Source organism: Ctenopharyngodon idella, chromosome 2, assembly GCF_019924925.1.
Source record: "Ctenopharyngodon idella isolate HZGC_01 chromosome 2, HZGC01, whole genome shotgun sequence".
NCBI lineage: Eukaryota > Metazoa > Chordata > Actinopteri > Cypriniformes > Xenocyprididae > Ctenopharyngodon > Ctenopharyngodon idella.
The window spans coordinates 42967217-42993839 of record NC_067221.1 but is presented as its reverse complement, the minus strand read 5'-3'; the positions used below and the strand labels follow the sequence as shown (position 1 = coordinate 42993839).

Sequence of the window (26623 nt, the reverse complement as noted above, 5' to 3'; positions counted from 1 at the left end):
CACCCGTGCAGCGTTGTATATGCGGAAGATCCTGCTGATGATGTCCTCCTCCAGATCAGCGGACACAAACTCCACCTGCAGCGGACCGTGACGATGGACACCGTTCTCTGGCCAGTACTGTGGACACAACTACACACACACACACACACACACACACACACACATACACACACACACTTGGATCAGTATAAGCACTTCTCTGCTCTTTTATTCCTGTCACACACACAAAAAAGTGCACAAAAGAAACAAACAGACAATCTGAAGCAGCAAAAACACAGCAGACATCTTCCCAGCACTATAAACGGCATGAAATATGAATTGACAGACACTATGAGTGAGTGTGTGAGTGTGTGTGTGTGTGTGTGTGTGTGTGTGTGTGTGTGTGTGTGTTCATTATCCATTCAAATCTCCCATCATCCTCACTCTCTTGCTGCCATTGTGTAGTGTTTTTGTGAAGGAATACGTGATGAAAAGGAGCCTGTGTGCATCTGTGGAGAGGGACACATCGTCTCGCTCGGCGTCTGAAGTGTGTGTGTGTGTGTGAGTGTGTGTGTTGTTGTGTGTGTGTGAGCTGTAGATGTGTCTACTCAGCCGAAAACATCCACTTCTCACACAAAAGAATCAAAACACTCTCACAGATTTACACCTCACATAAACGATTACACACTGCTTCATCATACCGATATAAACACTATGAACGCTGCTTTAATTAGATTAGTTTCATGATTCTTCCTCATCTGGAAAAGAGTTCAGTCAAAGATGATTCAATAGAGTCTCTCATTTAAACTTCAGCTGAAAAAGATTTGGTGAGTTGGATTCATTTTAGAGAATCAGTTCAAACTGTCCGTTTCAATGAATCAGTTCAAAACTCTGTTTTGTTTTAGTAAAATATATCAGTAGGTGAATATTGCTGTTTATGACTATATATTGTTATACAGGTGTATATAAATGAAAATGAGAGATGATTCAATAGAGTCTCATTTAAACTTCAGTAGAAAAAAAAAAAAGTTGGTAAGTTTGATTCATTTCACAGTATCAATTTAAACCGTCCGTTTCAATGAGTCGATTCAAATTCCTCAGCAGAAAGAGTTGAGAAGTTTGATTCATTTCAGAGAATCAGTTCAAACTGTCCATTTCAATTAATCGATTCAAATTCTTCAGCAGAAAGAGTTGAGAAGTTTGATTCATTTCAGAGAATCAGTTCAAACTGTCCGTTTCAATTAAACAATTCAAAACTCTGTTTCAAATGAGAGTTTTTTTCCCCCGTAAATATATCAGCAAGTAAAGCTATTTATGACTATGTTTTGTTATACAGGTGCATACACATGAAAATAAGAGATGATTCAATAGAGTCTCTCATTTAAACTTCAGTAGAAAAAGAGTTGATATGTTTGATCCATTTCAGAAGAATCAGTTCAAACTCCGTTTCAATAAAACAGTTCAAAACTCCAATTCAAATATGTATTTTTCACATGTATTAAAATGTTTTATTAAATATATCAGTATGCAAACATTGCTGTTTATGACTATATATTGCTATACAGGTGCAAATAAATGAAAATGAGAGATGATTCAATAGAGTCTCTCATTTAAACTTCAGTAGAAAAACAGTTGATATGTTTGATTCATTTTAGAGAACCAGTTTCAACTGTCCATTTCAATGAATCGATTCAAACTGTTTCAATGAATCAATTCAAAACTCTGAATTCAAATATGTGTTTTAGTAAATATATCAGTATGTAAACATTGCTGTTTATGACTATATATCATTATACAGGTGCATATATAATGAAAATGAGAGATGATTCAATAGAGTCTCTCATTTAAACTTCAGCAGAAAAGAGTTGGTAAGTTTGATTCATTTCAAAGAATCAGTTCAAACTGTCTGTTTCAGTGATTCACTATATAATTGTTCATGTGTTATTTCATGTATCATGTTTATTATAAATATCTCTAGGTAAATACTAATGTATTGGTGCATATAAACGAGAACTATTGAATATAATTGCCCATTTTGCGATAAACAGTGTGAAAACATGCCTTGATTATTTGACGCTGTACTTCACTTCTCACACATGTTGAATCTCCTGGATTGTTTGTGTGAAATGTTCTGATCGCTCTTGAAGTCAATTAAGAGCAAATACAGGAAGATCATGAGACTGAGCTGTAGCTGATCCATATACGAGCGGTACGGTGTGTTTGCTGAGGGCTTTATGGGCTTCAGACTCTCTGTGCGCTTTGATCCGGGGCTGTTCTGACAGAGCCTGAGGCTTCCGTCCCTACAGACCCGCGCATGAATCTCAATCACTGTCTCAAACACAAACTTCCTCTGTGAACGGCCGCAGCGGGTCACTCGTCCACCGTTCATTATTCATCTGTCTGTCAGAATACTTCTTCACGGCCCACGATCCCTCACTCCTCAACAGAGCCCGCCTTAAACCTGCTAAGACCCGCCTTAAAAACTCAACGACCAATCAGACGCTTTTGACACACATACTGGAATACAAGCTGCAATTTTATCATCCAAATCGTCAGACTCACCTGAGCGGGATCCACGTCGTTCAGCATGACGATAGACGTGCAGTGATAGTCCAGAACCAGCCTCCAGAAATCCTTCACCGTGTTCGGCAAAGGATGCTGGGTAACGATGAACGCGGACGGCTGCTTGTAGCTCTGATTGATGGACAGACAGAAAGAGAAACACAACAGAGATCAGAACACTATGAAGGGCGCAGCAGTGTCTAACATCATCTCGGCATGTCTTTAATTCAAATTTATTATATTTTTTCTATTAATTATATAAAGAATATTTACACTGTAAAAAATTATTCTTTCTCAGTATTTTTGTCATTTTCAGTACAAATATCTAAACATTCTTAAATCAAGATACATTGCCGTACATCCATGAGCGCGGCGTTGATGTAGTTGCTGCTCTCGCCGTCGATGGTGATGAGGAAGGGCAGGCAGCGGTCGGGAGGAAGGACGTCCATGCAGCGGTTCTTCTCATGGTTTCGCGGCAGCAGAGCGATGCTGCAGTCCTCCACGCGCAGCGTCGGCGTCACCATGTTCAGAGTCTGCCAACACACACACACACCCCTCTCAACAATTATCAACAATAATATTGCGGTTGATTTGATGTTGGCTTGAGAAAGCCTAGCCTGAAAGTTTGAAGTAGTTTTAACAGCTTTAAACGGGACCTATAATGCTCCCTTTCACAAGATGTAATATAAGTCTCTGGTGTCCCCAGAATGTGTCTGTGAAGTTTCAGCTCAAAATACCCCACAGATCATTTATTATAGCTTGGCAAATTTGCCCCTATTTGGGTGTGAGAAAAAACACGCCGTTTTTGTGTGTGTCCCTTTAAATGCAAATGAGCTGCTGCTCCCGCCCCCTTTCCAGAAGAGGGCGGAGCTTTAACGGCTCGTGATTCGGTCGCTCAACAACAACAAAGCTGGAGAATCTCACGCAGCCAAAATGTCACAAGGGGAGCGAAATCAAAGCGGGTCATTTTTTCAAATGCTAGCAGAGAAAGGTTTGCCAAAACAAAGTTACTGGGTTGTCCTTTTTCAGGTTTTCTGGGTTGGTAGATGCACCGGGACCCGATTATAGCACTTAAACACGTCCCCTTTAAGTTTGAAGGATTTAAATTTTAAGTTTATAGTTTTAGGTTTTAGTTTAGCAGTTTTGATGGATGGATGGATGGGAAAACCATAAGTCCAGTCAGTTTGAAAGGAAACCCACAGTAGAAACAGAGTTTGTTGTTTGAACAGAAAAATAAACCTGATATTATCTGCTTCCAATATTGGCCTAATCAAATGATAATTTATTTAAAAAACGTCCCGATACTGATACGGTTTCAGCATATTGCGATACGTGATATATTCACATCACACATTGAGACAAACACTCATATTTTACCCTTTTTTCACCAGAGTACTTTGTAAAATCAAATCAAAGCAGCTGAATCACAGTAATACACAAACACTTTCATATCTTCAGCTCTGAAACCGATTACAAATAACGTCAGAGATGTGAAATTTTTTTTTTTTTTTTTTTTTGCAAAAATATGACGAAGTTTTGAGTAAGATTCTTCTCTCACCCTGAACTCCTCTTTGATTGGACTGGAGTTGGTCTGAGGGTCCAATCGGTTCATGTCGTAGTAAACAGAGCGAAGCTGATTGGCTGGGATGGTGGTGTCGCCGCAGAGACACGCCTCCAAAATGGCATCATGGATAAAGACATACTGCTCCTGACAACGACAAGAAATGAGATCCAGTACGGCTAAAAACACAAGAGAAACCTTATCAGATCTGTAGAGAGTCTAGTTTGGGGGCTTTTAATCAACAAGGATGTACTAAATCAATCAAAAAGTGACAGTAAAGACATTTATAATGTTACAAAAGACTCTATTTTGAACAAATGCTGTTCTTTAGAACACTGAATTCATCCTGAAAAATAGTTTCTTGAGCAGCAAATCATCATATTAGAATGATTTCTGAAGGATCATGTGACACTGAAGACTGGAGTAATGATGCTGAAAATTCAGCTTTGATCACAGGAATAAATTACACTTTACTATATATTCACATAGAAAACAGCTGATTTACATTTTAAAAATATTTCACTATTTTTCTGTATTTTTGATCAGCCTTGTTCAGCAGAAGAGACTTCCTACAACAACATTTAAACATCTTACTGACCCCAAACTCAGTGTATGTCATACGAAATATCGCTGTGTAATGAATCTGTTGGTTTCCTCCATCGCTGTGCTGGTTTCACGTCTCCCAACATCCTTCATCTGTTTTGTATTCATGGAATTTGTCAGCGTTGAAAATGCAGATGCCACTGTGATTGCACTCATTTGTTTCACGAGGGATTTGGACGGCGTGAGGCAGAAAGAACATCAAACTTTATTAGCGGCGAATCATCAAAGCATCTCAATATTGAAATCAGAAGCTTTCGCCCCAGCGACTCGAGCCGTTTGATGGAAATCACTGCTGAAGTGACATTTCCAAACCATCTTGGCCTGTCACCGTTGACTAGATTGTGAGGACGGGGTCAGCGCGTCTCTGATTAGGCATCTGCTGCGAACTTTGACCTTTGCGGCGGTGCGTCAGAATCCAGCCGCGCCTGAAAACGACGTGGTGCTCTAATGAGCGAACGCTCGCTCGTCTGTGTCGTCGCAAATTATCAGTGACAGTTCAAACGCGCGTGTAAAAAGGTAACAAGTGCCGTAGGGTGACAAAGCGTGCCAAAACACCTGCGAGGGAAACACACACACGCCTCTGAAGGTCACTGAACTTAAGGAGGGTGAATCAGGCAAACATTAGTGCAGCGCTTCTCAAATACCAATCCAGACGTCATCTATGAAACATGCGGCCGTTAAACGTAATGATGCCGGAATTACAGTGAAACGGTGCAGCGAGTGAATCCAGATGGCGTGCGTTCAGGACACCGGAGAGATCTTCATCTGCAGCGACACATAAACCCGTCAGGAGCACCATAATCTGCTTTCCTTACTCAAACGCATTTACCGCTCTTACACGGGAGGCGCGTGATGTTGAGAGTGTTTATGAGATGCTAACAGGTTAAAATAGCAGCGGCGTGTTTGACATGCTGGAATCAGGAGGACTCGAGTGCATTCACAGCGCTTTAACGCTCTCGCATGAGGATTTTTCTGTTCTAAAAGCCTCTTTGTGCATTCATTTCTATTTATATCTCTGTTTTTTAGGCAAGACACTACAGGTGAATAGAATAAAACTGAACTACTAGTCTTTTGTCTCATTTTCCAGCACAAATATCTACTGGAGAAGCAACATAAAAGTCTTGTTTACTGAAAAAATGTGTCAAAATTAAGTCATTTTGCTTATCAAGTACTAAACCTTAAATATGAATATTAAAATCATTAATAAGGATTAATATTTTGTAAATATAAATCAAATGCAACATACTGAACTGGTATTAACATCCGACAGGCTCAATGAGGCAAAGGTCAGAAGTCAAAGGTCAAATACCTCGGTCTGGACCATGTTGACCCTGCGCGATCGCAGCTCCCTCACGCAGTTGTAGATGTCGACCACGCCCTCCCGCTCCGCCATGTCCAGCATGATGTCAATCACGATGAAGCAGCCTGTTCGCCCCGCCCCCGCGCTGTGAGGCGACACAGATTGAGGTCAACAGAGATAACATAACATAACATAATATAATATAATATATAATTGTATAAAGCGCTATAGAAATCATTCCGAGGACATTCGGAACAGAATCTCTGAGTGTGTCATGTGACTGCAGATGGTGATGATGTCATACCTGCAGTGGACCACGATAGGTCCGGCGTTAGTGGGTGATTTGGCCTTGACCCTGCGTACGAAGCCCAGCAGACCCGTCGAGTGATACGGGACGCCGTGATCCGGCCAGCCGGTGAAATGGAACTGGCTGATCTCACGAATCTCATGAGCTCCTCGCTGCAGACGAGACAGAGACGCCGGCATCATTATTGTGTTAAATTCATGCGTCTCGTAATCTTGAATCAGAATAACATTTCTTCATCTCTTCTCTTCTCTGATGACGAGGGCGGGGCAACCTGTCACTCACATGAGATCCACCAATAGCAAACCACAACCATCCACTTAAAATCAAGCCCCGCCCTACATTTGTTCTTGTTTGCGAAGCGTTTCACTCAGATATACGGCACAATAGGGGAGAAAAGACGAGCGCAACTTCCCTTTCATGACGACTTTAAGAGTTTGAGTTTGCTCTATTAAACAGCCTCAGTCAGCAGGAGTGTGAAGAGCGTTACTCACCTTCTCCACCGCAAACGTTCTGATCACGTATTCGGACAGAAGCTGCGTTTCGATCAGCGTCACCTTGATGTCTCGGTAGATCTCGGTGTCGTCCGGCCAGTATTTACAGCATTTCACCTGTAAACAGACACAAAAACAGACTGTAACCAGAGCTCAGGTGTGAACAGGTGCACAGGTTTGAGTCCGGCTCGCAACCTGATGAAGCCACTGTAACCCCGTTTTTAGTTATTTAAACATTTAAAGTGTTTTTACAAACAAGTTTTGTCAGTAGAATAATTAAATTAAAATAAGTAAAATTAAAATATGTGACCAAATATGCTACTAGTTACAATAAATTATTTGGAACTTCCTTAATAATAAATAAAATAAAATAAATTAAATAATAAAATAATAAAATAAAATAAAGTAAAAATTTAAAAATAATCATTAAAATTAAAATGAAATAAAATTAAATTAAAAATAAAATTATTAAAATAAAATAAAACAAAAAAATAAAATTAAATAAAAATCAAAATAAATAAAATAAAAAATAAAATAAAATAAAATAAAATATAATTAAAATAAAATAAAATTAAATAAAGGCCAGTTAGGTATTTTTATACCTTTAATTAATGTGAGTTCACACACCTTACTCATTATTTTAAAAAGTAATATTTATAAACAAGTTTTTTGTTTTGTTTTTACAAACAGGTTTTGTCAGTAGAATAATTAAATGAAAATAATTTAAATATGTGACCAAACATGCTACAGTAGTCGGCCATATGATATTAGTTACAATAAATTATTTGGTACTTTCTTAAAAGACTTTTACTAAACTAAACTAAACTAAACTAAAATAAAATAAAAGCTAGTTACACATTTTTACACTTTTAATTAATTAATGTGTGTTCTCACACCTAAATCATTATTCTTGATATTAGCCATAAAATAGTGCATAATAAATAAAAAAAATAAAGATGAAAAAAATCGAAGCTATAGATAGATTGAGGAAAAGTTGATAAAAAGAGAAAAAAGGACAAGAAGAGAAAGTGCAGTGAAATGAAAAGATATTAGATTTCTACACTCTCTGAAGAACATGTGAATGATGCACAAGTGATCATGTGGAGTCGGTTTACGCTCGAATCCTCAGAAACACTTGAGCGAAGCCTGTCATGTCTGACCTTTCGTCTGAAACGGTGCAGTGCGATCGCGCTCGGTTTCAAATGTCACCTGATCACATTAAATTAAACCTTAACCAGAGGTGTAGCGTCCGCGGCGTCGTGATTAACAGATGTATTGATCCAGAACTCTGGCTCCAGATCAATATGCTGTGGATGAAGGAATGATGGGATCGTCCTCCGTACGGCACTAATTTGAACAGCATTAGCTCTGATTGATTCGATTTCTGAAACTATAAGCAGCTGAACGCAGAAGCGCATCACGTAAATCGTGTCTGACCCGAAGTCACTCGTCCCAGCACTTCTGTAACCATAGCAACACAGGTATCTGCAGTAAAACCAGGGTAACCACAGGTAAACGGATATTAATAGGTTTGTATGTTTCTGAGAAACACTTACAGCATTTGCAACAAACAGTTTCATCTAATAACTCTAAAATGTCAAGTGAGAAATTAGAAATTTTTACACCTTTAATTAATGTGAGCTCATTATTTTTTTAAAAGTTTTTTTTTTTTATATATATATGTGACTAAAAATGCTACAGTAGATATTACTTGATACTAGATACAGTGAATTATTTTTTGCTTTCTTAAAAGTCTTAAAATAAAATAAAATAAAATAAGTACAATAATTAAATTTAAATAATTCAAATTAAAATATGTGACTAATAATGCTACAGTAGATACTAGTTAAAGTGAATTATTTGGTGCTTCCTAAAATAATAAAAAATAAAATAATAAAATAAAATAAAATAAAATAATAAAAAGTAGAATAATTAAATTCAAATAATTAAAATTAAAATATGTGACTAAAAATGCTACAGTAGATAGTTACTTGAAACTAGTTACAATTAATTATTTGGTGCTTACTAAAATAAAATAAAATAAAATAAAATAGATTAAAATAAAATAAAATAGATAAAAAATAAATAAATAAAAAATAAAATAAATAACATAATAAAATAAATTAATAATATAATATAAAATAATAAAATAATAAATAAATTAAAATAAATAAAATTAAAATATGTGACTAAAATTGCTACAGTAGTAGAACATTTGATACTAATTACAGTGAATTATTTGGTGCTTCCTAAAATAAAATAAAATAAAATAAAATAAAAAATAAATAAAATTAAATAAAATTAAAATAATAAAATAAATACAAATAATTAAAATTAAAATATGTGACTAAAATTGCTACAGTAGTAGGACATTTGATACTAGTTACAGTGAATTATTCCATTAAATAAAATAATAAAATAAAATAAATAATAGTTTTGAATAGTTACTTAATGCTTCTCATTAATTCTTACTAATAATTATTTAATACTTCTCATTAAATCATTAAACTCCAAACCAACTCAGCTGGACGATGACATACCTGTTTTCTGCAGAGCTGCTTTATAGTTGAATTGAACTTAATTTTTATAATTAATGTACTTTACACAGTTATTGAACCGAAATTAATCAACTCTGAACTGATTTCAACTGAATAATGACTGTTTACGGTCTTTTAGAGCTGCTTTACAGTAGAGCTTTGAATCACTGAATCATTATTTTCTGTTTATCACTGTAAAGCTGCTTTGAATCAATCTGTATTGTATAAAAAGCACTATAGAAATAAAGCTGACTTGACATCCCTAGTCAATAAACCTGCACGCACTTCATTAATGTCTGTCAACCAATCAGAATGAAGGATTCAACCTATAAAGTCTTTTACTGCATAAAGCAGGAGTGTCTGATGGGTTTCCTCGTCTCCTGACAACTGTCGAATCTCTCAGGGATGTAATTCACACATTAATGTTCTCATTCACACATTACACACAGCTAAATGAGTTCTGCACTTCCAGATGTGACATCGATACCCGACCTCGCACCTCACAGAGCGACCGGACCGGATCAGAACATGCCTGGAATGATCTTCAGCGTTAACTCCATTAGAGTTCTCATGCAGCGCTTGAAACAAAACCTCATTATGTGGCAATATAATCCAGTCAGCAGAGTATTTCAGTATTACAGCACCAGCACTAATAACTCTCACACCGAAAATTGTTGCGTTCCAATCCAATACACGAATAAACATAAGCACAACATATATGACAACATGATTACAAAATTCACTTTGCAGTATATGACAACTAGCACAACACCGGCGCGCCGCCGGAGAGAGAGAGAGAGCGCGCGGAAAACACTGGGAATTGTGACACTTCTGAGAGATACATTGAGTGCGGAAATTCAATTTTCTCCACCATCATTAGAGTGGGAATGTGATTGGAGAAACGAGAGTCTCCCGCTGAGACGCTCCTCCACAATGACTCCATCTGCAGCTCCTCTGGGTTTATATGACGGAAAAACCATCATATTATTTCAGCAATTATAGGACGGATTCTGTTTGTCTGCATGTGTTGGTCTTAATGGTGTTACTTGCATGCTCTAAAACGAATGATCACATTAAAATATAGGAAAAAAAAAATATCTGTATCAGTACAAACTTTGAAAGCTGACTTTTATAAACTTATAATCTCAAGGTTATGCAGCATTAAGCATTAATACATTAGAGTTTGAAAGCTAGACAGATAGACTACCATTCAAAAGTTTGGGGTCAGTACGATTTTTTTTAAACAAATTAATACTTTTATTGATCAAGGCGCATTAAATTGACCAAAGCGACAGTAAAGACATTTATAATGTTACAAAAGTGACACTGAAGACTGGAGTAATGATGCTGAATACACAGACAGACAGATAGACAGACAGATAAAATGATATCTAGACAAACAAACAGGCAGGCGGAGTTTTATCAGTATTTAGCTTGAGAAAACTGCGTGAGAACCAGGATTTGATCCCATCTAAACAGTCCAAGAGTGAAGAAGAAGAGTAGAATTAGGTTTGGAGGACAAACAGAGCTGAGTGTCATCCACATTAATACCAAATTTCCTAAAAAATATGACCAAGATGATAAATAAAAGAGGGCCCAAGACAGAGCCTTGAGGAACACCGGTGGTAACAAATTAGGAATATGATCTGAAATTTTTAAGTTGGACAAATTGAGTGCGACCGGAGATTTAAGATCTAAACCAAGTGAGAGGGACACTAGTACCAATAGAGATTAATCTATCTAAAAGAATTTGATGAGAAATGGTAAACTGAGAAGTTAGTGGAAATGATGGATTTATCAATAGTAAGTGAAAAGCTGTAGAATTTCGCCAAATTGGATTTAGTGCCAACAAGAAGAACGACAGTTTTATTAGTGTTTAGCTTGAGAAAATTGCATGAGAACCAGGATTTGATCTCATCTAAACAGTCTAAGAGTGAAGAAGAAGAGTAGAATTAGGTTTGGAGGACAAACAGAGCTGAGTGTCATCCACATAGCAGTGGAAATTAATACCAAATTTCCTAAAAATATGACCAAGATGATAAATAAAAGAGGGCCCAAGACAGAGCCTTGAGGAACACCAGTGGTAACAGATGAGGAATATGATCTGAAATTTATAAGTTGGACAAATTAAGTGCGACCAGAGAAATAGGATCTAAACCAAGTGAGAGGGACACTAGTACCAATAGAGATTAATCTATCTAAAAGAATTTGATGAGAAATGGTATCGTAGGCCGCATTTAGATCAGGCAAGATAAGTATAGATAAGAGTCCAGAATCAGCTGCTATCAACAGATCATTGGTAACTTTTACCATGGCAGTCTCTGTACTATGTAATGGACTGAAATTGTTCAAATAGATTGTTTTTTAGAAGGTGAGCATGGACCTGAGCTGCAACAATCTTTTCCAATATTTTTGAAAAAAATGGTATATTAGAAATTGGGCAAAAGTTGGGGTCAACACCAGATTTCTTAAGCCTTGGAGTTATTACAGCAGTCTTGAGATGAAGGAACAACACCTGAGGTGAGAGAGAAATGTATAATATCTGTTATTAGACAAGATAATGAAGGTAAACTGGCTTTGACCACGGGACAGGTGGAAGACTTGGATTGTCGAATAAGGCCAGATATTTCATCAACGTTCAGAAGTTCAAAACTATAAAGTTCACTGTGTTTTGTCTCCAGCAAAACAAACCTGCTCTCTCTCTCTCTCTGCCCTGTAGCATTTATCTAATCTGCCACAAATCTCCCAGAATGCCTGAGTTCAGTGTGGACGCAGATGGGCGTCAGTGGAACGCAGCGGTGGGTTTATGGGTCTCCGTGGGGAAGCCCGCCACTCGCGCCCACATTAGATCAGCATCATGTAACAGACGGCCCGCGGCACCACACATCTGCACATCTGCAGCGCTGGACCAGAGGAGATCTGAGACTGCTCACATCCTCCATTCATCTGTTCTGATCAGTCAACCATTATAATGAACTAGAACGCTTTACGCAAGAATTAATTATTATGATTAGCAAATGTATTGATTTTATTCTGGTTTATAATATGTGATTTTAGATGCTCTTCCAATGTTTGAGCATTTGATATTTTAAGAGCAAAACTCTACTGTGAATGAGAGAGCTGTGAAAGGTCATAATGAAGTTTGTTCAGTCTTAATGCATCCAGTTCTACTTTTAAACATGTTGAACTTTAACAATAATTAAATTAATTGGACTGTTAATGACTATAAATTAATAAGCTGATTTAGAAGGTCTTTCTCTATAAACTAGATTCTGTTTTCAATGTTGAAATGGGTAAATGCATTGACAGCATTACATAAATGTTTTATTATTTATTGGATGGATATGTATTTGTTCAGATAGATAGACAGACAGACAGGTGGCGTTTTCTCAGTATTTCACTTGAGAAAATTGCACAGGATCTGATCTCATCTAAATAGTCCAAAAGTGAAGAAGAAGAGTAGAGTTAGGTTTGGAGGACAATCAGAGCGTCATCCGCATAGCAGTGGAAATTAATACCAAATTTCCTAAAAATATGACCAAGATAATAAATAAAAGAGGGCCCAAGACAGAGCCTTGAGGAACACCAGTGTTCCTTGAGGAATATGATCTGAAAATTTTAAATTGGATAGATAGATAGATAGATAGATAGATAGATAGATATAAGAAAACTCTAGAATGAAAGCAGTTCTTCAGCAGTGCCTATTAAATGTCTCATATTCATATATAAACCACAGTTCTATTATTACAGTCACATGATATCGACTGCAGCATTTCTCTGTCTGTCTGTCTGTAGATACGGGGGTTTGTGCCATTTCACGGCTGTCTGATAATGAGCTCCATTGATTAGTTTCTGGCCAGTTCACATTGATGAAGCCCAGAATGCGTCATTTACTCAGCAAGTGATCCTCAGGGAGTCGATCTCACACACTCATCTGAACTTCAGACACGGACGGAGGAAGGAAACACATTCACACCAGCCGATGAACACACACACACACTTACTTCACCCCAAAAAATCTGGCCCCCCCACCCTCAAAAAATCTGTAAAGGGAAGTTGTACTGATTTGAGATGCAGGTGTTCGTAACACACAAGAGCACAGAAGCACATGGTCATCACGACATCATCACCGTTCCACACTCACCCTGCCAACTTCCACCAGGTTGGTCACCATGACGATGGTTGCCGTGTTTTCCTGCCACACCATCCTCCAGAAGTCAATGACGGTCTCCTGCATCGGTCCTGCAGAGAAAACACACACACATCAGACCTTCATTGTGTTCAGCATAATTGAACACGGATGGGAGTTATTCCATTATGGAACCAATTAATCTGAATTAATATTGTGTTTAATCAATTGTCGACTCTAAAAAGAAAATTACTTGAATGATTAAAAGTGTTGTAATGTGAGCAGCTGGAGGAACGTTCTGCTCTTACACAAAATCACCATCAAACAAACACAGAACTCTTCTAAATGCTTCAACTTCCAAAATAAGTGTATTTTGTAGTGTATATTGCCATACATATAACACTGAAAAATATTCATTTATTATATCCATGACAAGCTTCATGGAACCCAAATATGAAGATAAGAGCAGAAAAGAGCGACACTGGTTCTTGTTCACATTCAGGCTGTACAAGTGTCTCCATGTTCAGCAGTTTGAAATGGTAACCGCGTGTTTCTCAGCATCTCAAATGTCTTCACTCGCTCCCACTCCGCCTGCCCACGAGCCTCAGGGGATGATGGGAATGATCGGAGGCGAGCAGGACATCTGCTGAGTGGGTTTGTAATGCCACACCGCAGCCTGTCAGAAACACACGCGCTCGTCTTCAACATTTATGCAGGATAAAACACACCAAACGTCCAGCGTCTGCATGACACGTCTGTGTTTCAGAGCAGTGAATGATCTTGGACAGAACCAGAGAGACGGAGAACCGCTGGAGGAACGTCTGAGCCGACTGAGGACAGCGCCACCTACTGATCAACATCTCAAATATTGCTATTGTTAACAATGTTTAGATGTTTGTGCTGGAAAACAAGACAGAAATGCTGAGGGGTTTTTGCAGTGTAAAACAAGACCTGATATTATCAGATTGTAATATTGGTCAGATCAGACTGATGATAATGACTAAAAATACTAATATTAAAGCAGCAGGGAGCTTCTCTCTCCATCCAGCTGAGAGACTTTTACAAAGAACACCCTCATAATGACACACAGCAAACGCTCCGAGCTCAAAGTCGAGAGTTCCCAACGTGCACCTGGTGCTTCATTCCCAGAATATCTTTAACTGCAAATTTCCAGGAAAAACAAATGTGCTACTAAAACTTATTGGAGAAGTTTCAGCAAAAAAGAGAGAAAAAAAAAACAAGAGAAAACTTTATGCTGAAGTGTGAAGATTCTGCCAAAAAGGGGGAAAAACTGCACACACATCCCGTATCACAAACTTCAGCTGTCAAGAGATGCTGACAGTCATTTCTGGAAACACACCATTTTTCATCTGATGTGTGTGTGTGTGTGTGAGTGTGTGTGTGTGTGTTGCTGAATTCTCCTACAACCAGCATAATATAAAACCCACTGATAGACACAAAGTCTCTGTGTGCTCATTAATATTACATGGTAGTGACACACACACACACACACACACACACACACACACACACACACAGCAGCGCCGCTCACCTGCTTTAACTATAACACAACTAGAACCAGTCAAAACATCAAGTGGAAATTAGAGAAAGAAAAAGGGAGTCAGTGCTCAACCTGCCCTGATCGTCAGGGTGTTCTTATGTGGTTGTTAAGGTGTTCTGGATGGTTGCTAGGTGGTTACTAGGGCATTGGTAGTGAGCCTGATCACTTAGTAAAATATCAAACATGGTTTGAGGAATCACAACTGGAGCACAAACACTGCAATAAACTCTGTTCTTCCTCAGTGTTTCTGTCTTGTTTTCCAGCACAAATATCTAAACATTCTTAAATCAAGATACATTTACTGGAGAAGAGAAATGACTGAAGATATTAAGACTTGTTTACTGAAATTAAGTGCATTTTTGCTTTAAGCAAGAACAAATATCTGCCAATGGAGTCAAAAAAATAAACTTTATTCAAAAGGGGAAACAAGATTACATGTTTGTTTTTAATCACAAACTCACTTCATTTTGACCCATTTTTCATTAAACAACACTTAATATCTTCAATTATTTCTCTTCTCCAGTAAATGTATCTTGATTTAAGAATGTTTAGATATTTTTACTGGAAAACAAGACAAATATACCGAGTAGGAAATTAATTTTTTGCACATGACTATCAGCACTAGTATAGCGAAGACTGATTTAGGGAAAGTTACTGTTGATTTACTAATTTTTTCTGTTTTTTTCTACATTGATCTAATGACTGTGAGCTCAAGCTGCTGTTGAGAGTCCAGAGCTGCACTTACTGCCAGAGAGTGTGTGTGTGTGTGAGAGAGAGAGATATTCTCTGCTGGGAATTGGAGATGCAGCTGTCAGTCCAGTTGAGCTTCACACCCACACACACACACACACACACACCAAATCTTATTAAAGTCTTAGTTCACCCAAAACAATTTACTCTAAGAACTTCTAAGAAACGTTTATGTTGTATTTTGTTCTTTTGTTGATTTTCATGCAGATTACTAGTTAATTAAAGAGGTCATGAATTGAGAAATCAACTTTTGATATATAAGAGGTCATCGTACTATAAGAATATCCTGTAAGTTTCATACTGAAATCTTCCTTATTAGTCCAATAAAAGCTTTTATTGACACCGGACCCAGCGAATGACTGATCCTGGAATGTGTCTATAGATAGGTGAAACTCCGCCTCCGCAGAAGAAATCAACGCCTACTTCATCATTGCAGCGTTAGCCCCGCCCACTGGTGTGTTAGTGAGATGAGGAGGAGAGAAGAGCGATACAGGACTACAATAACATTACCTTTCAAAGGATCCTAATGCAGGAATATGGTTATTTATTTTCAACAATGTGTATGTCTCAGTTGAGCTTTATTTATTTGTATTCGGTACATTTCACTGTGGATTCTTTGGTAAATCAATCGCATTTCGGCATTATCAGACTTTTACGATATGGACTCGACAGTAATGCAACAACATGTCAGTAACTGTGTTCATTCTGATGCCTGATCTGATATTAATGATTCATGTACAGTCAGATGATCTTTGTCTGTGTGTCAGTAAATCAAACCAGTGACTAAACGTTCAACTTCACGTTGTTTCTCTTAGTAGGATGAAAATAATCTGTTATTTAAACTGTGATTAAATTATATATAGAAAGCGATCAAAGAACGCTCCCTTTGCAGTCGCTGGAGCTGTCAATCAAACAGCATGAGTTTATCAGTGACTGAGTTCTGGACTCGCACCAAAACTCCTGTTTTATTCAACAAATCTCTTAGTTACATCGTGTTTGCACTGTTAGTTATGATGAAAGCATTGGTTAGTGTGCAGAAATTTAGTTCAATGATGAGATCACTGCTTTCATGAGCTCAACAACATGTCTGTGATCGACTACAATGTTCTAATGCCCTAGATCTAAATGTAATGCTTTACACGATTAGTTAACCTTGAGAGCTGTAATAGTAAAAACGCGGCAAAAGTTTTCAAGAAAGTAATACTTAGCTATTTCATATGCAAAGATGTCAGCCAATCACAGCAGTGGGCGTTTACATTGAAGTCTCACAGGAGACACGCCCCTTAAAACAGAGCGTTCAAATCAGAGGATAAAATCAGGGTAGCAAAAATGGCTTTTATTTCTAAATTATGACAATTTTTGATGTAAAAATCATACTAACATTATAAGTTCACCTCAGGAAACATTATAAAAGAATAAAACAACACAGTTCATGACCCCTTTAATTAACAACATGTACTTACTATTGGGTTAGGGTTGAGTTGAGTATAATTATGCATAATTTACTGTTATTACTATAGTAAGTACATGTAACTTATAATATTAACAAATACAACTTTTGATTTTATTAATGTATCAGTAACTGTTTAAATTAATGCTGCAGAAGTATTGTATTGTACTAATGTAGTTAACGAAGTGAAACTAAAATAAAAGCGCTGGTCACTGTTTGCTCTCATTCACATCTGATGTTTTCATAAAGATCATATGCAGTCATACTTTATTTGCAGGTGAGTAAATGATGGCAGAATGATGATTTTTGGCTGAACTCTTCCTTTAACCTGCTCATATTTAGCATTAGTTCAGTATCTCTCATGCAGCAGAAGAGGAAGCTTTTCTTCTCATTGAGGAAAGTGACGGTCTTTTATCCGGTCAGATCTCTCAACAGTGACAGAGTTCATACATTATTCTCTTACAAGCGCACAGAGGTAAAAATCTCCCATCAGCCCTCAGTTTCTCCCTGTACGTCTCACAGCTCGACCCCGGCGCTGCGGCTCAGGACCGGCTCTGTTCCCACGGTTCACTCAGAGAAACACTGTCTGTCTGTCTCTCATGTCAAGCTCAGAATGAAGATGATGAATTATGTATCGGCTGCAGCTCTCAGAGAATCCTGAAGTTCAGGCCCTGTCGGCTCTCGCTCCGTCCAAACCAATCCTGAACTCCTTCGTTAAACCTGTTACTGCCTCACATTTAGAGATGCAACACGTTTAACAGAGAGATCGAGGGAATTAGAGAAGAGGAAGAAGACCAGACGCATTTGAAGAAGTTTGCATAAGTCTGTGTTTCCACAAAAATATGAAGCAGCACAACTGTTTTAAACATTGATAATCATAAATGTTTCTTGAGTATCAAATCATCATATTAGAATGATTTCTGAAGGATCATGTGACACTGAAGACTGGAGTAATGATGCTGAAAATTCAGCTTTGATCACAGGAATAAATTACACTTTACTATATATTCACATAGAAAACAGCTGATTTACATTATAAAAATATTTTTGAATTTTTACTGTATTTTTGATCAAATAAATGCAGTCTTGATGAGCAGAAGAGACTCTTTCAAAAATATTAAAAAAATCTCAAATATTTTGGTAGTACTACAGATTTAATTGCATATCTAAACAGTCCAAATACACAGACATTTGAGAGTGTGTTAGTATGCAGAGAAACACGCTAGACCCTCGCGCGCGCGTGTGTGTGTGTGTGTTTTAATTGAGACACAGAGGAGAGCAGCATGCAATGCTCTAATAAACAGGTAATTATGCAAATCCCCACACCACACCAGCAGATTGAGATGACATCAGAGACAGCACACAGACACTCTCACACTCACACACACACACACTCACTCACACACTCACACACACACACACACGCGCACACACACACACACACACACACACACACACACACACACACACACACTCACTCGCACACTCACACACACACACACGCGCGCGCGCACACACACACGCACACACAAACACTCACTCGCACACACACGTGTGCACACACACACACACACGCACACTCACTCACACACTCACACACGCACACATGCATGCACACACACACACACTCACTCGCACACACACATGCACAAACACTCACTCACACGCGCACACACACACACACACTCTCACGCAGACACACTGACTCACACACACATGCATGTGCACACACATACACACTCACTCGCTCACTCTCACTCACACACACACACACTACACCCACCCACACTCACACACGCACACACAGACTCTCACACACACACACACACACAAACAGTCACTCGCACACTCACACACGCACACATGCACACACGCACAAACACTTACTCACATGCACACACACACTCTCATGCAGACACACTGACTCACACGCATGCGTGCACACACATACACACTCGCTCGCTCACTCTCACACACACACACACACACACTACACCCACACTCACTCACACACACACACACACACACACACACAGACACTCACACACACTCTCTTTTACACTCTCACACACACACACACACACACACACACACACAAACACACACACACAAACACACACACACAAACACATCCATCAGCTTTAACCTGTCGGCTCTCGGCAGGCCAGATTAGACGAGTGACAAACACACTTCTGTTAATCCATTTATTTAATATGCCACTCGTGTGCCGCCCATCTCAGCCAGACCTGATTAATCGCTCAGGAGACGTGAAGGGCACGCACTCAATCTGACCAAATAAGACCCAGTGGACTCTGGGCATCTGCCTCCACACACACACACACACACACACACACGGCTGACTCTTACCTTGTGTGGCGATGTAGTGATTCGGCCTGTGATAACCCTGAAACACAGAATCACATCATCACATGACGTCCTGTAAGCTTCACAACACTTCCTGTCATATCATTAACATATGACCGCCCACATTTACATGTCAGTAACATCTATTTAATATTCATAAACCTTGCCTGTCACAGTGAGGTAATGAAGAAGAGATAATGATGATTAAAAAATAATGACAAATCTATAAATATACATTTATTCATTTAGCAGAGGCTTTTATCCAAATACTGTTACAAGCGATTCATCTCGAGGAGGAAATAATATAGAAACACTGATTTAGAATACATTTTCAGCTTGTAAAACAAAGTATTGAAGATGTTGCTTTCAATTATCAAACGTCTGGCATCACAAATAAGCAAGAATATGTTGTGAATGTGGGTTCTGACATGTTTTGCACATAACATTAGAAACCCACAGACAGCAAAATCATTTCATATGCGGAGAGTTCAGCCAATCATAACAGAGGTCATTTACATACACAGCAAAAACAGCCGGTTTGTCAGATAGAGTTGAAAATGATCAGCTGACTGAACTGATGACGATCAACATCTGACCTTTGACCTCTTAAACACAGACACCAGCACGCACACACTGGATCCATCTAAAACAAACTAGTGAGGCAGAGACGCCGGCGAACAGCGAGCAAACGAAGACAAATGTGCTAAAAGAGAAATACACTTAGCAGCAGCCGTAGAGAGTTTATTGGATGGGGTGGTTAAAAAGCTTCTGGAGAAGAAAAGAAAGTGCGGCATCCATCCGTCCATCCATCCATCCGTTGAGTCATCAGCGGTGCGGTTAAGAGCCTCTTCAATACGCACATACTCTGATCTAATAATGACTGCGAGCGCTGAACAAACGCAAACATAAAGAGCAATAAAGCCAAAGAGAGACGAGCGCAGAGACGAGCGAATCATTTACATCTGTGCGGCTCTTAAACTGGGCTAATAACCAGAGCAGACTAACGACGCTATTATTACACACAGAGAGGTTTAATGTTAGGGGACGTTTACAAACCTTCACACTGACTAGAAGACTGAAGACTGAACACTGATGACCGGTCACCATTAAACCAAGACCCATGCAAATAAACAAAACAGTTATACACAGGGATAATGTTAAACTGAATCTGATGGTGAAGTTCTGTCATACATTAAATCTTTCTTTGAGTTGTTTAAAAACATCCAACTAATTAAAAACTTTACAAAAGTTAATGCATTAACTAACAGTGAGCGTTACATTAAATACAGTATTTATGAGCACTTGTTAACATTAGTTGTCATTAAACTGTTCCGACATGAAATAAAAATAAAAAGGTAATTGCGACTTTTTATCTCACAATTATGACTTTTTTCTCAGAATTGAGAGATATAAACTCAAAATTTGCGAGTTATAAAGTCAGAATTGCAAATTATAAAGTCAGAATTGCGTGATATAAAGTCGGAATTGCGAGTTATAAAGTCGGAATTGCGAGTTATAAAGTCAGAATTGCGAGTTATAAAGTCGGAATTGCGAGTTATAAAGTCAGAATTGCGAGTTATAAAGTCAGAATTGCATGATATAAAGTCAGAATTGCCAGTTATAAAGTCGGAATTGTGAGTTATAAAGTCGGAATTGCCAGTTATAAAGTCAGAATTGCGAGTTATAAAGTCAGAATTGCCAGTTATAAAGTCGGAATTGTGAGATATAAAGTCGGAATTGGAGATATAAAGTCAGAATTGGGAGTTATAAAGTCGGAATTGTGAGTTATAAAGTCGGAATTGCGAGTTATAAAGTCGGAATTGCGAGTTATAAAGTCAGAATTGCGTGATATAAAGTCGGAATTGTGAGTTATAAAGTCGGAATTGTGAGTTATAAAGTCGGAATTGCGAGTTATAAAGTCAGAATTGCGAGTTATAAAGTCAGAATTGCCAGTTATAAAGTCGGAATTGCGAGTTATAAAGTCGGAATTGCGAGTTATAAAGTCAGAATTGCGTGATATAAAGTCGGAATTGTGAGATATAAAGTCGGAATTGGAAATATAAAGTCAGAATTGTGAGTTATAAAGTCGGAATTGCCAGTTATAAAGTCGGAATTGCCAGTTATAAAGTCAGAACTGCGTGATATAAAGTCGGAATTGTGAGATATAAAGTCGGAATTGGAGATATAAAGTCAGAATTGTGAGTTATAAAGTCGGAATTGTGAGTTACAAAATCGGAATTGCCAGTTATAAAGCCGGAATTGCGAGTTATAAAGTCGGAATTGCGAGATATAAAGTCGGAATTGTGAGTTATAAAGTTGGAATTGCAAGTTATAAAGTCGGAATTGCCAGTTATAAAGTCAGAATTGCCAGTTATAAAGTCGGAATTGCCAGTTATAAAGTCAGAATTGTGAGTTATAAAGTCGGAATTGCCAGTTATAAAGTCAGAACTGCGTGATATAAAGTCGGAATTGTGAGTTATAAAGTCGGAATTGCGAGTTATAAAGTCAGAATTGCGAGTTATAAAGTCAGAATTGCCAGTTATAAAGTCGGAATTGTGAGATATAAAGTCGGAATTGGAGATATAAAGTCAGAATTGGGAGTTATAAAGTCAGAATTGCGAGTTATAAAGTCGGAATTGCGAGTTATAAAGTCAGAATTGCGTGATATAAAGTCGGAATTGTGAGTTATAAAGTCGGAATTGCGAGTTATAAAGTCGGAATTGCGAGTTATAAAGTCAGAATTGCGTGATATAAAGTCGGAATTGTGAGTTATAAAGTTGGAATTGTGAGTTATAAAGTCAGAATTGCGTGATATAAAGTCGGAATTGTGAGATATAAAGTCGGAATTGGAAATATAAAGTCAGAATTGTGAGTTATAAAGTCGGAATTGCCAGTTATAAAGTCAGAACTGCGTGATATAAAGTCGGAATTGTGAGATATAAAGTCGGAATTGGAGATATAAAGTCAGAATTGTGAGTTATAAAGTCGGAATTGTGAGTTATAAAGTCGGAATTGCCAGTTATAAAGCCGGAATTGCAAGTTATAAAGTCGGAATTGCGAGATATAAAGTCGGAATTGTGAGTTATAAAGTTGGAATTGCAAGTTATAAAGTCGGAATTGCCAGTTATAAAGTCAGAATTGCCAGTTATAAAGTCGGAATTGCCAGTTATAAAGTCAGAATTGTGAGTTATAAAGTCGGAATTGCGAGATATAAAGTCGGAATTGTGAGTTATAAAGTTGGAATTGCAAGTTATAAAGTCGGAATTGCCAGTTATAAAGTCAGAATTGTGAGATAAAAAGTCGCAATTAACTTTTTTTTTATTTAGTGGCGGAAACAAGCTTCCATAGTTCATCGTTAGTTCATGTTAACTGATGTAAAATTTGGCGTAGAAACAATTTTCACTCTGAAATCGCTAGTAAATTTCACAAATTACGAAGAAACAGCAAGACATTGAATTAAACATGGAATTTTGAAGTAAGACTAAAATAGTGTTTTCTTGAAAATGTGCTGCAATAATCTTTTTTATTTAGAGCTTCAGAAAATCATTTTTATTGTGTAGTGACAGAATTCTGTTGGATCAGATGTGAAATCAGTCAACAGGAGAACATCAAACACTACCCAGAATGCATTTCAGCATCTCTCTCTCGGTCCTGAACTGCTTTTATTCGTCCCTAAAGTCTCCTGCACTCGTCCGCTGTCATCCCTCGCTCTATCATTTACACTGCTGATCTGTTCATACCTCCGCTGGAGTCCTGATAGAACTGAGTATGTGTGTGTGTGTGTGTGAGTGTGTGTGTGAGTGTGTTTGTGTGTCTATGTGTGTGTGTGTGAGAGAGATAGAGTGTGTGTGTGAGTGAGTGTTTATGTGAGTGTATGTGTGTGTGTGTGTGTACTCATGCTCTACATATCCTGTGAGTGTGGCTTGCTGTGTGTGTGTTGGTGTGTGTGATGACCTTTGTGAGAAGGTCACGCTGCTTCTGTACTCACGTCAACGTAATTTGCATTAATGTAATCAGAGTTCTGCTCCCCGTCCAGATTCTGCAGCCGCACACGCGAGTGATCATCTACAGAGAGACAGACAGACGTCAGCGTCTCACACCAACACATCTGATAACACTCATGCTCATGTGTCAAGATAACGTGTGTGTCTTTATCTGATCTGTAGAAATGTCACGCTGTGTCGTACAATCATCCTCTCGTACAGATGCACAAAACGACACTGTCACAAAATAAACTGGTATAGAGATTCAGGACTGATAATACACACATGCAATGATGTTTCCATAGCGGTTCTTCATGCGGTTCTCATCCTTCTTGGCCGAATCCCAGGGCGCAGACTGACCCTCAAAGAAGCTCTAAAGAGAGACAAAGACACAGAAGAGAGAGACAGAGATTCATGAGAGTCCTGCGGAAACTTTACCTCAATAAAGCACAAAATCTTCTTCGGTTCTGTAAGCGGGAGGAAAATGCGTTAGGATCATTATTTGAGGGAACTGGACGAGGGTCGACGTTCCACGCTGGGGGTCAGACGCTGGTCCCTGTTTAAACAGAGAGAAATTATTCCTCTCGGATGTGTGTGTCCTTCAACTGTGAACATTTCCACGCAGGGGGACGTGAAATACACACCGTCTCATCTGAGAATCAAAAACCTCGCCGTGAAAAGCACGAATCCCAGCAGAGAAACGCTGGTCATCATTAACAAAATTAAATTACTGAAAAACATTCACTGCAATATTTTGTCTTGTTTTACATTAAAAAGATCTAAACATTCTTAAATTAAGAATAACTGATGAATTATTAAAAATGCACAGTTGTTATTTAACCATAAACCTCATTAAATTCTGTTTGATGCTTAAAATAAGAAAAACAACATGTCTTCTTCAGCTTCTTAAGAAACTCTAAGATGTTTTTTTTTACTGAAAAACAAGACAAAAATAGTTTTTGTGAGACTCCAGAAAAGACACACACCTACTGAAACCTGCTCATCAAATCTCACACATGCAGACAAACATGATCACATGGAAATGGAGTGTCATATTCTGATTGGCTGTGATTTTGGATTGATTTGGTTGCGAGTGCAGTGCGCTTGCAGAGAGACTCCGCCCACACGCTCTTCTGATTGGCTGTGATTTTGGATTGATTTGGTTGCGAGTGCAGTGCGCTTGCAGAGAGACTCCGCCCACACGCTCTTCTGATTGGCTGTGATTTTGGATTGATTTGGTTGCGAGTGCAGTGCGCTTGCAGACAGACTCCGCCCACACGCTCTTCTGATTGGCTGTGATTTTGGATTGATTTGGTTGCGAGTGCAGTGCGCTTGCAGAGAGACTCCGCCCACACGCTCTTCTGATTGGCTGTGATTTTGGATTGATTTGGTTGCGAGTGCAGTGCGCTTGCAGAGAGACTCCGCCCACACGCTCTTCTGATTGGCTGTGATTTTGGATTGATTTGGTTGCGAGTGCAGTGCGCTTGCAGAGAGACTCCGCCCACACGCTCTTCTGATTGGCTGTGATTTTGGATTGATTTGGTTGCGAGTGCAGTGCGCTTGCAGAGAGACTCCGCCCACACGCTCTTCTGATTGGCTGTGATTTTGAATTGATTTGGTTGCGAGTGCAGTGCGCTTGCAGACAGACTCCGCCCACACGCTCTTCTGATTGGCTGTGATTTTGGATTGATTTGGTTGCGAGTGCAGTGCGCTTGCAGAGAGACTCCGCCCACACGCTCTTCTGATTGGCTGTGATTTTGGATTGATTTGGTTGCGAGTGCAGTGCGCTTGCAGAGAGACTCCGCCCACACGCTCTTCTGATTGGCTGTGATTTTGGATTGATTTGGTTGCGAGTGCGGTGCGCTTGCAGAGAGACTCCGCCCACACGCTCTTCTGATTGGCTGTGATTTTGGATTGATTTGGTTGCGAGTGCAGTGCGCTTGCAGAGAGACTCCGCCCACACGCTCTTCTGATTGGCTGTGATTTTGAATTGATTTGGTTGCGAGTGCAGTGCGCTTGCAGAGAGACTCCGCCCACACGCTCTTCTGATTGGCTGTGATTTTGGATTGATTTGGTTGCGAGTGCAGTGCACTTGCAGAGAGACTCCGCCCACACGCTCTTCTGATTGGCTTCGATTTTGGATTGATTTGGTTGTGAGTACGGTGCGCTTGCAGAGAGACTCCGCCCACACGCTCTTCTGATTGGCTGTGATTTTGGATTGATTTGGTTGCGAGTGCAGTGCGCTTGCAGAGAGACTCCGCCCACATGCTCTTCTGATTGGCTGTGATTTTGAATTGATCTGGTTGCGAGTGCAGTGCGCTTGCAGAGAGACTCCGCCCACACGCTCTTCTGATTGGCTGTGATTTTGAATTGATCTAGTTGCGAGTGCAGTGCGCTTGCAGAGAGACTCCGCCCACACGCTCTTCTGATTGGCTGTGATTTTTTGTATTAATTTGGTAAATATCTTGACTTAATACTCTTAGGTATAATTTGCTTCTCCAGTAAATGTATCTTGATTTAAGAAAGTTTAGATTTTTGTACTGGAAAACAAGACAGAAACACTGAGGAAGAACAGAGTTTTTTTGCAGTGAAACCCTCACGACTCCATTAAACGATCAAGCATCACCGATCAGACGTGATGGCACTGATTCATCCGATGAATTGAAAGCTGTTCTGTTCAAATGAAACACTGTAGAATGAAATGCACAGGCCTTATTTCATGCAACTTCCCATTATAATTAAGCAGAAACATAAAAGGTCATCATCTGTGTGATCATGTTGTGCTCATACTGTGTTGGATGAGCTTGACTGGTCTATATGAGAGGAAATGTCTAGAATAATCAATAAATCCGGTTGTTTTTTCTTTCTTTAAGAACTTTTTTTTCTACTCAACACAGTAGAAACATCTTCTAATTAGACGAGTTCCTCTGTTCTGCCCCTATGGAATCAAACTGTTATTAATTTATTGGAGAAGAAGAGCAGTTTGACATGAACTCAACCAGATAAATGACGACAGCTTCCTTTGACCATGTGACTCCTCAGAGAC

General features: G+C 38.8%; 1 protein-coding gene across 38 annotated transcripts in view; it reads right to left on the bottom strand.

Moving 5' to 3' along the window:
- Positions 1-26623, bottom strand: part of LOC127498784 (receptor-type tyrosine-protein phosphatase mu-like) — a 297821-nt gene that overhangs the window by 121671 nt on the left and 149527 nt on the right. For 2 of the 38 annotated variants that reach the window (XM_051868535.1, XM_051868841.1), the window contains 11 exons: positions 23863-23950; positions 23583-23659; positions 19598-19634; positions 13485-13582; positions 6804-6920; positions 6310-6464; positions 6015-6150; positions 4100-4249; positions 2901-3074; positions 2542-2673; positions 4-129 (listed from right to left, as the gene is read on the bottom strand). The exons of 23 other annotated variants lie outside the window; for them this stretch is intronic. In XM_051868535.1, the coding sequence (XP_051724495.1) occupies positions 4-129; positions 2542-2673; positions 2901-3074; positions 4100-4249; positions 6015-6150; positions 6310-6464; positions 6804-6920; positions 13485-13582; positions 19598-19634; positions 23583-23659; positions 23863-23950 (1290 nt within the window). The remainder of the gene's footprint in view (positions 1-3; positions 130-2541; positions 2674-2900; positions 3075-4099; positions 4250-6014; positions 6151-6309; positions 6465-6803; positions 6921-13484; positions 13583-19597; positions 19635-23582; positions 23660-23862; positions 23951-26623) is intronic. 13 more of the 38 variants (XM_051868805.1, XM_051868620.1, XM_051868815.1 and 10 more) reach the window with 11 other exon arrangements.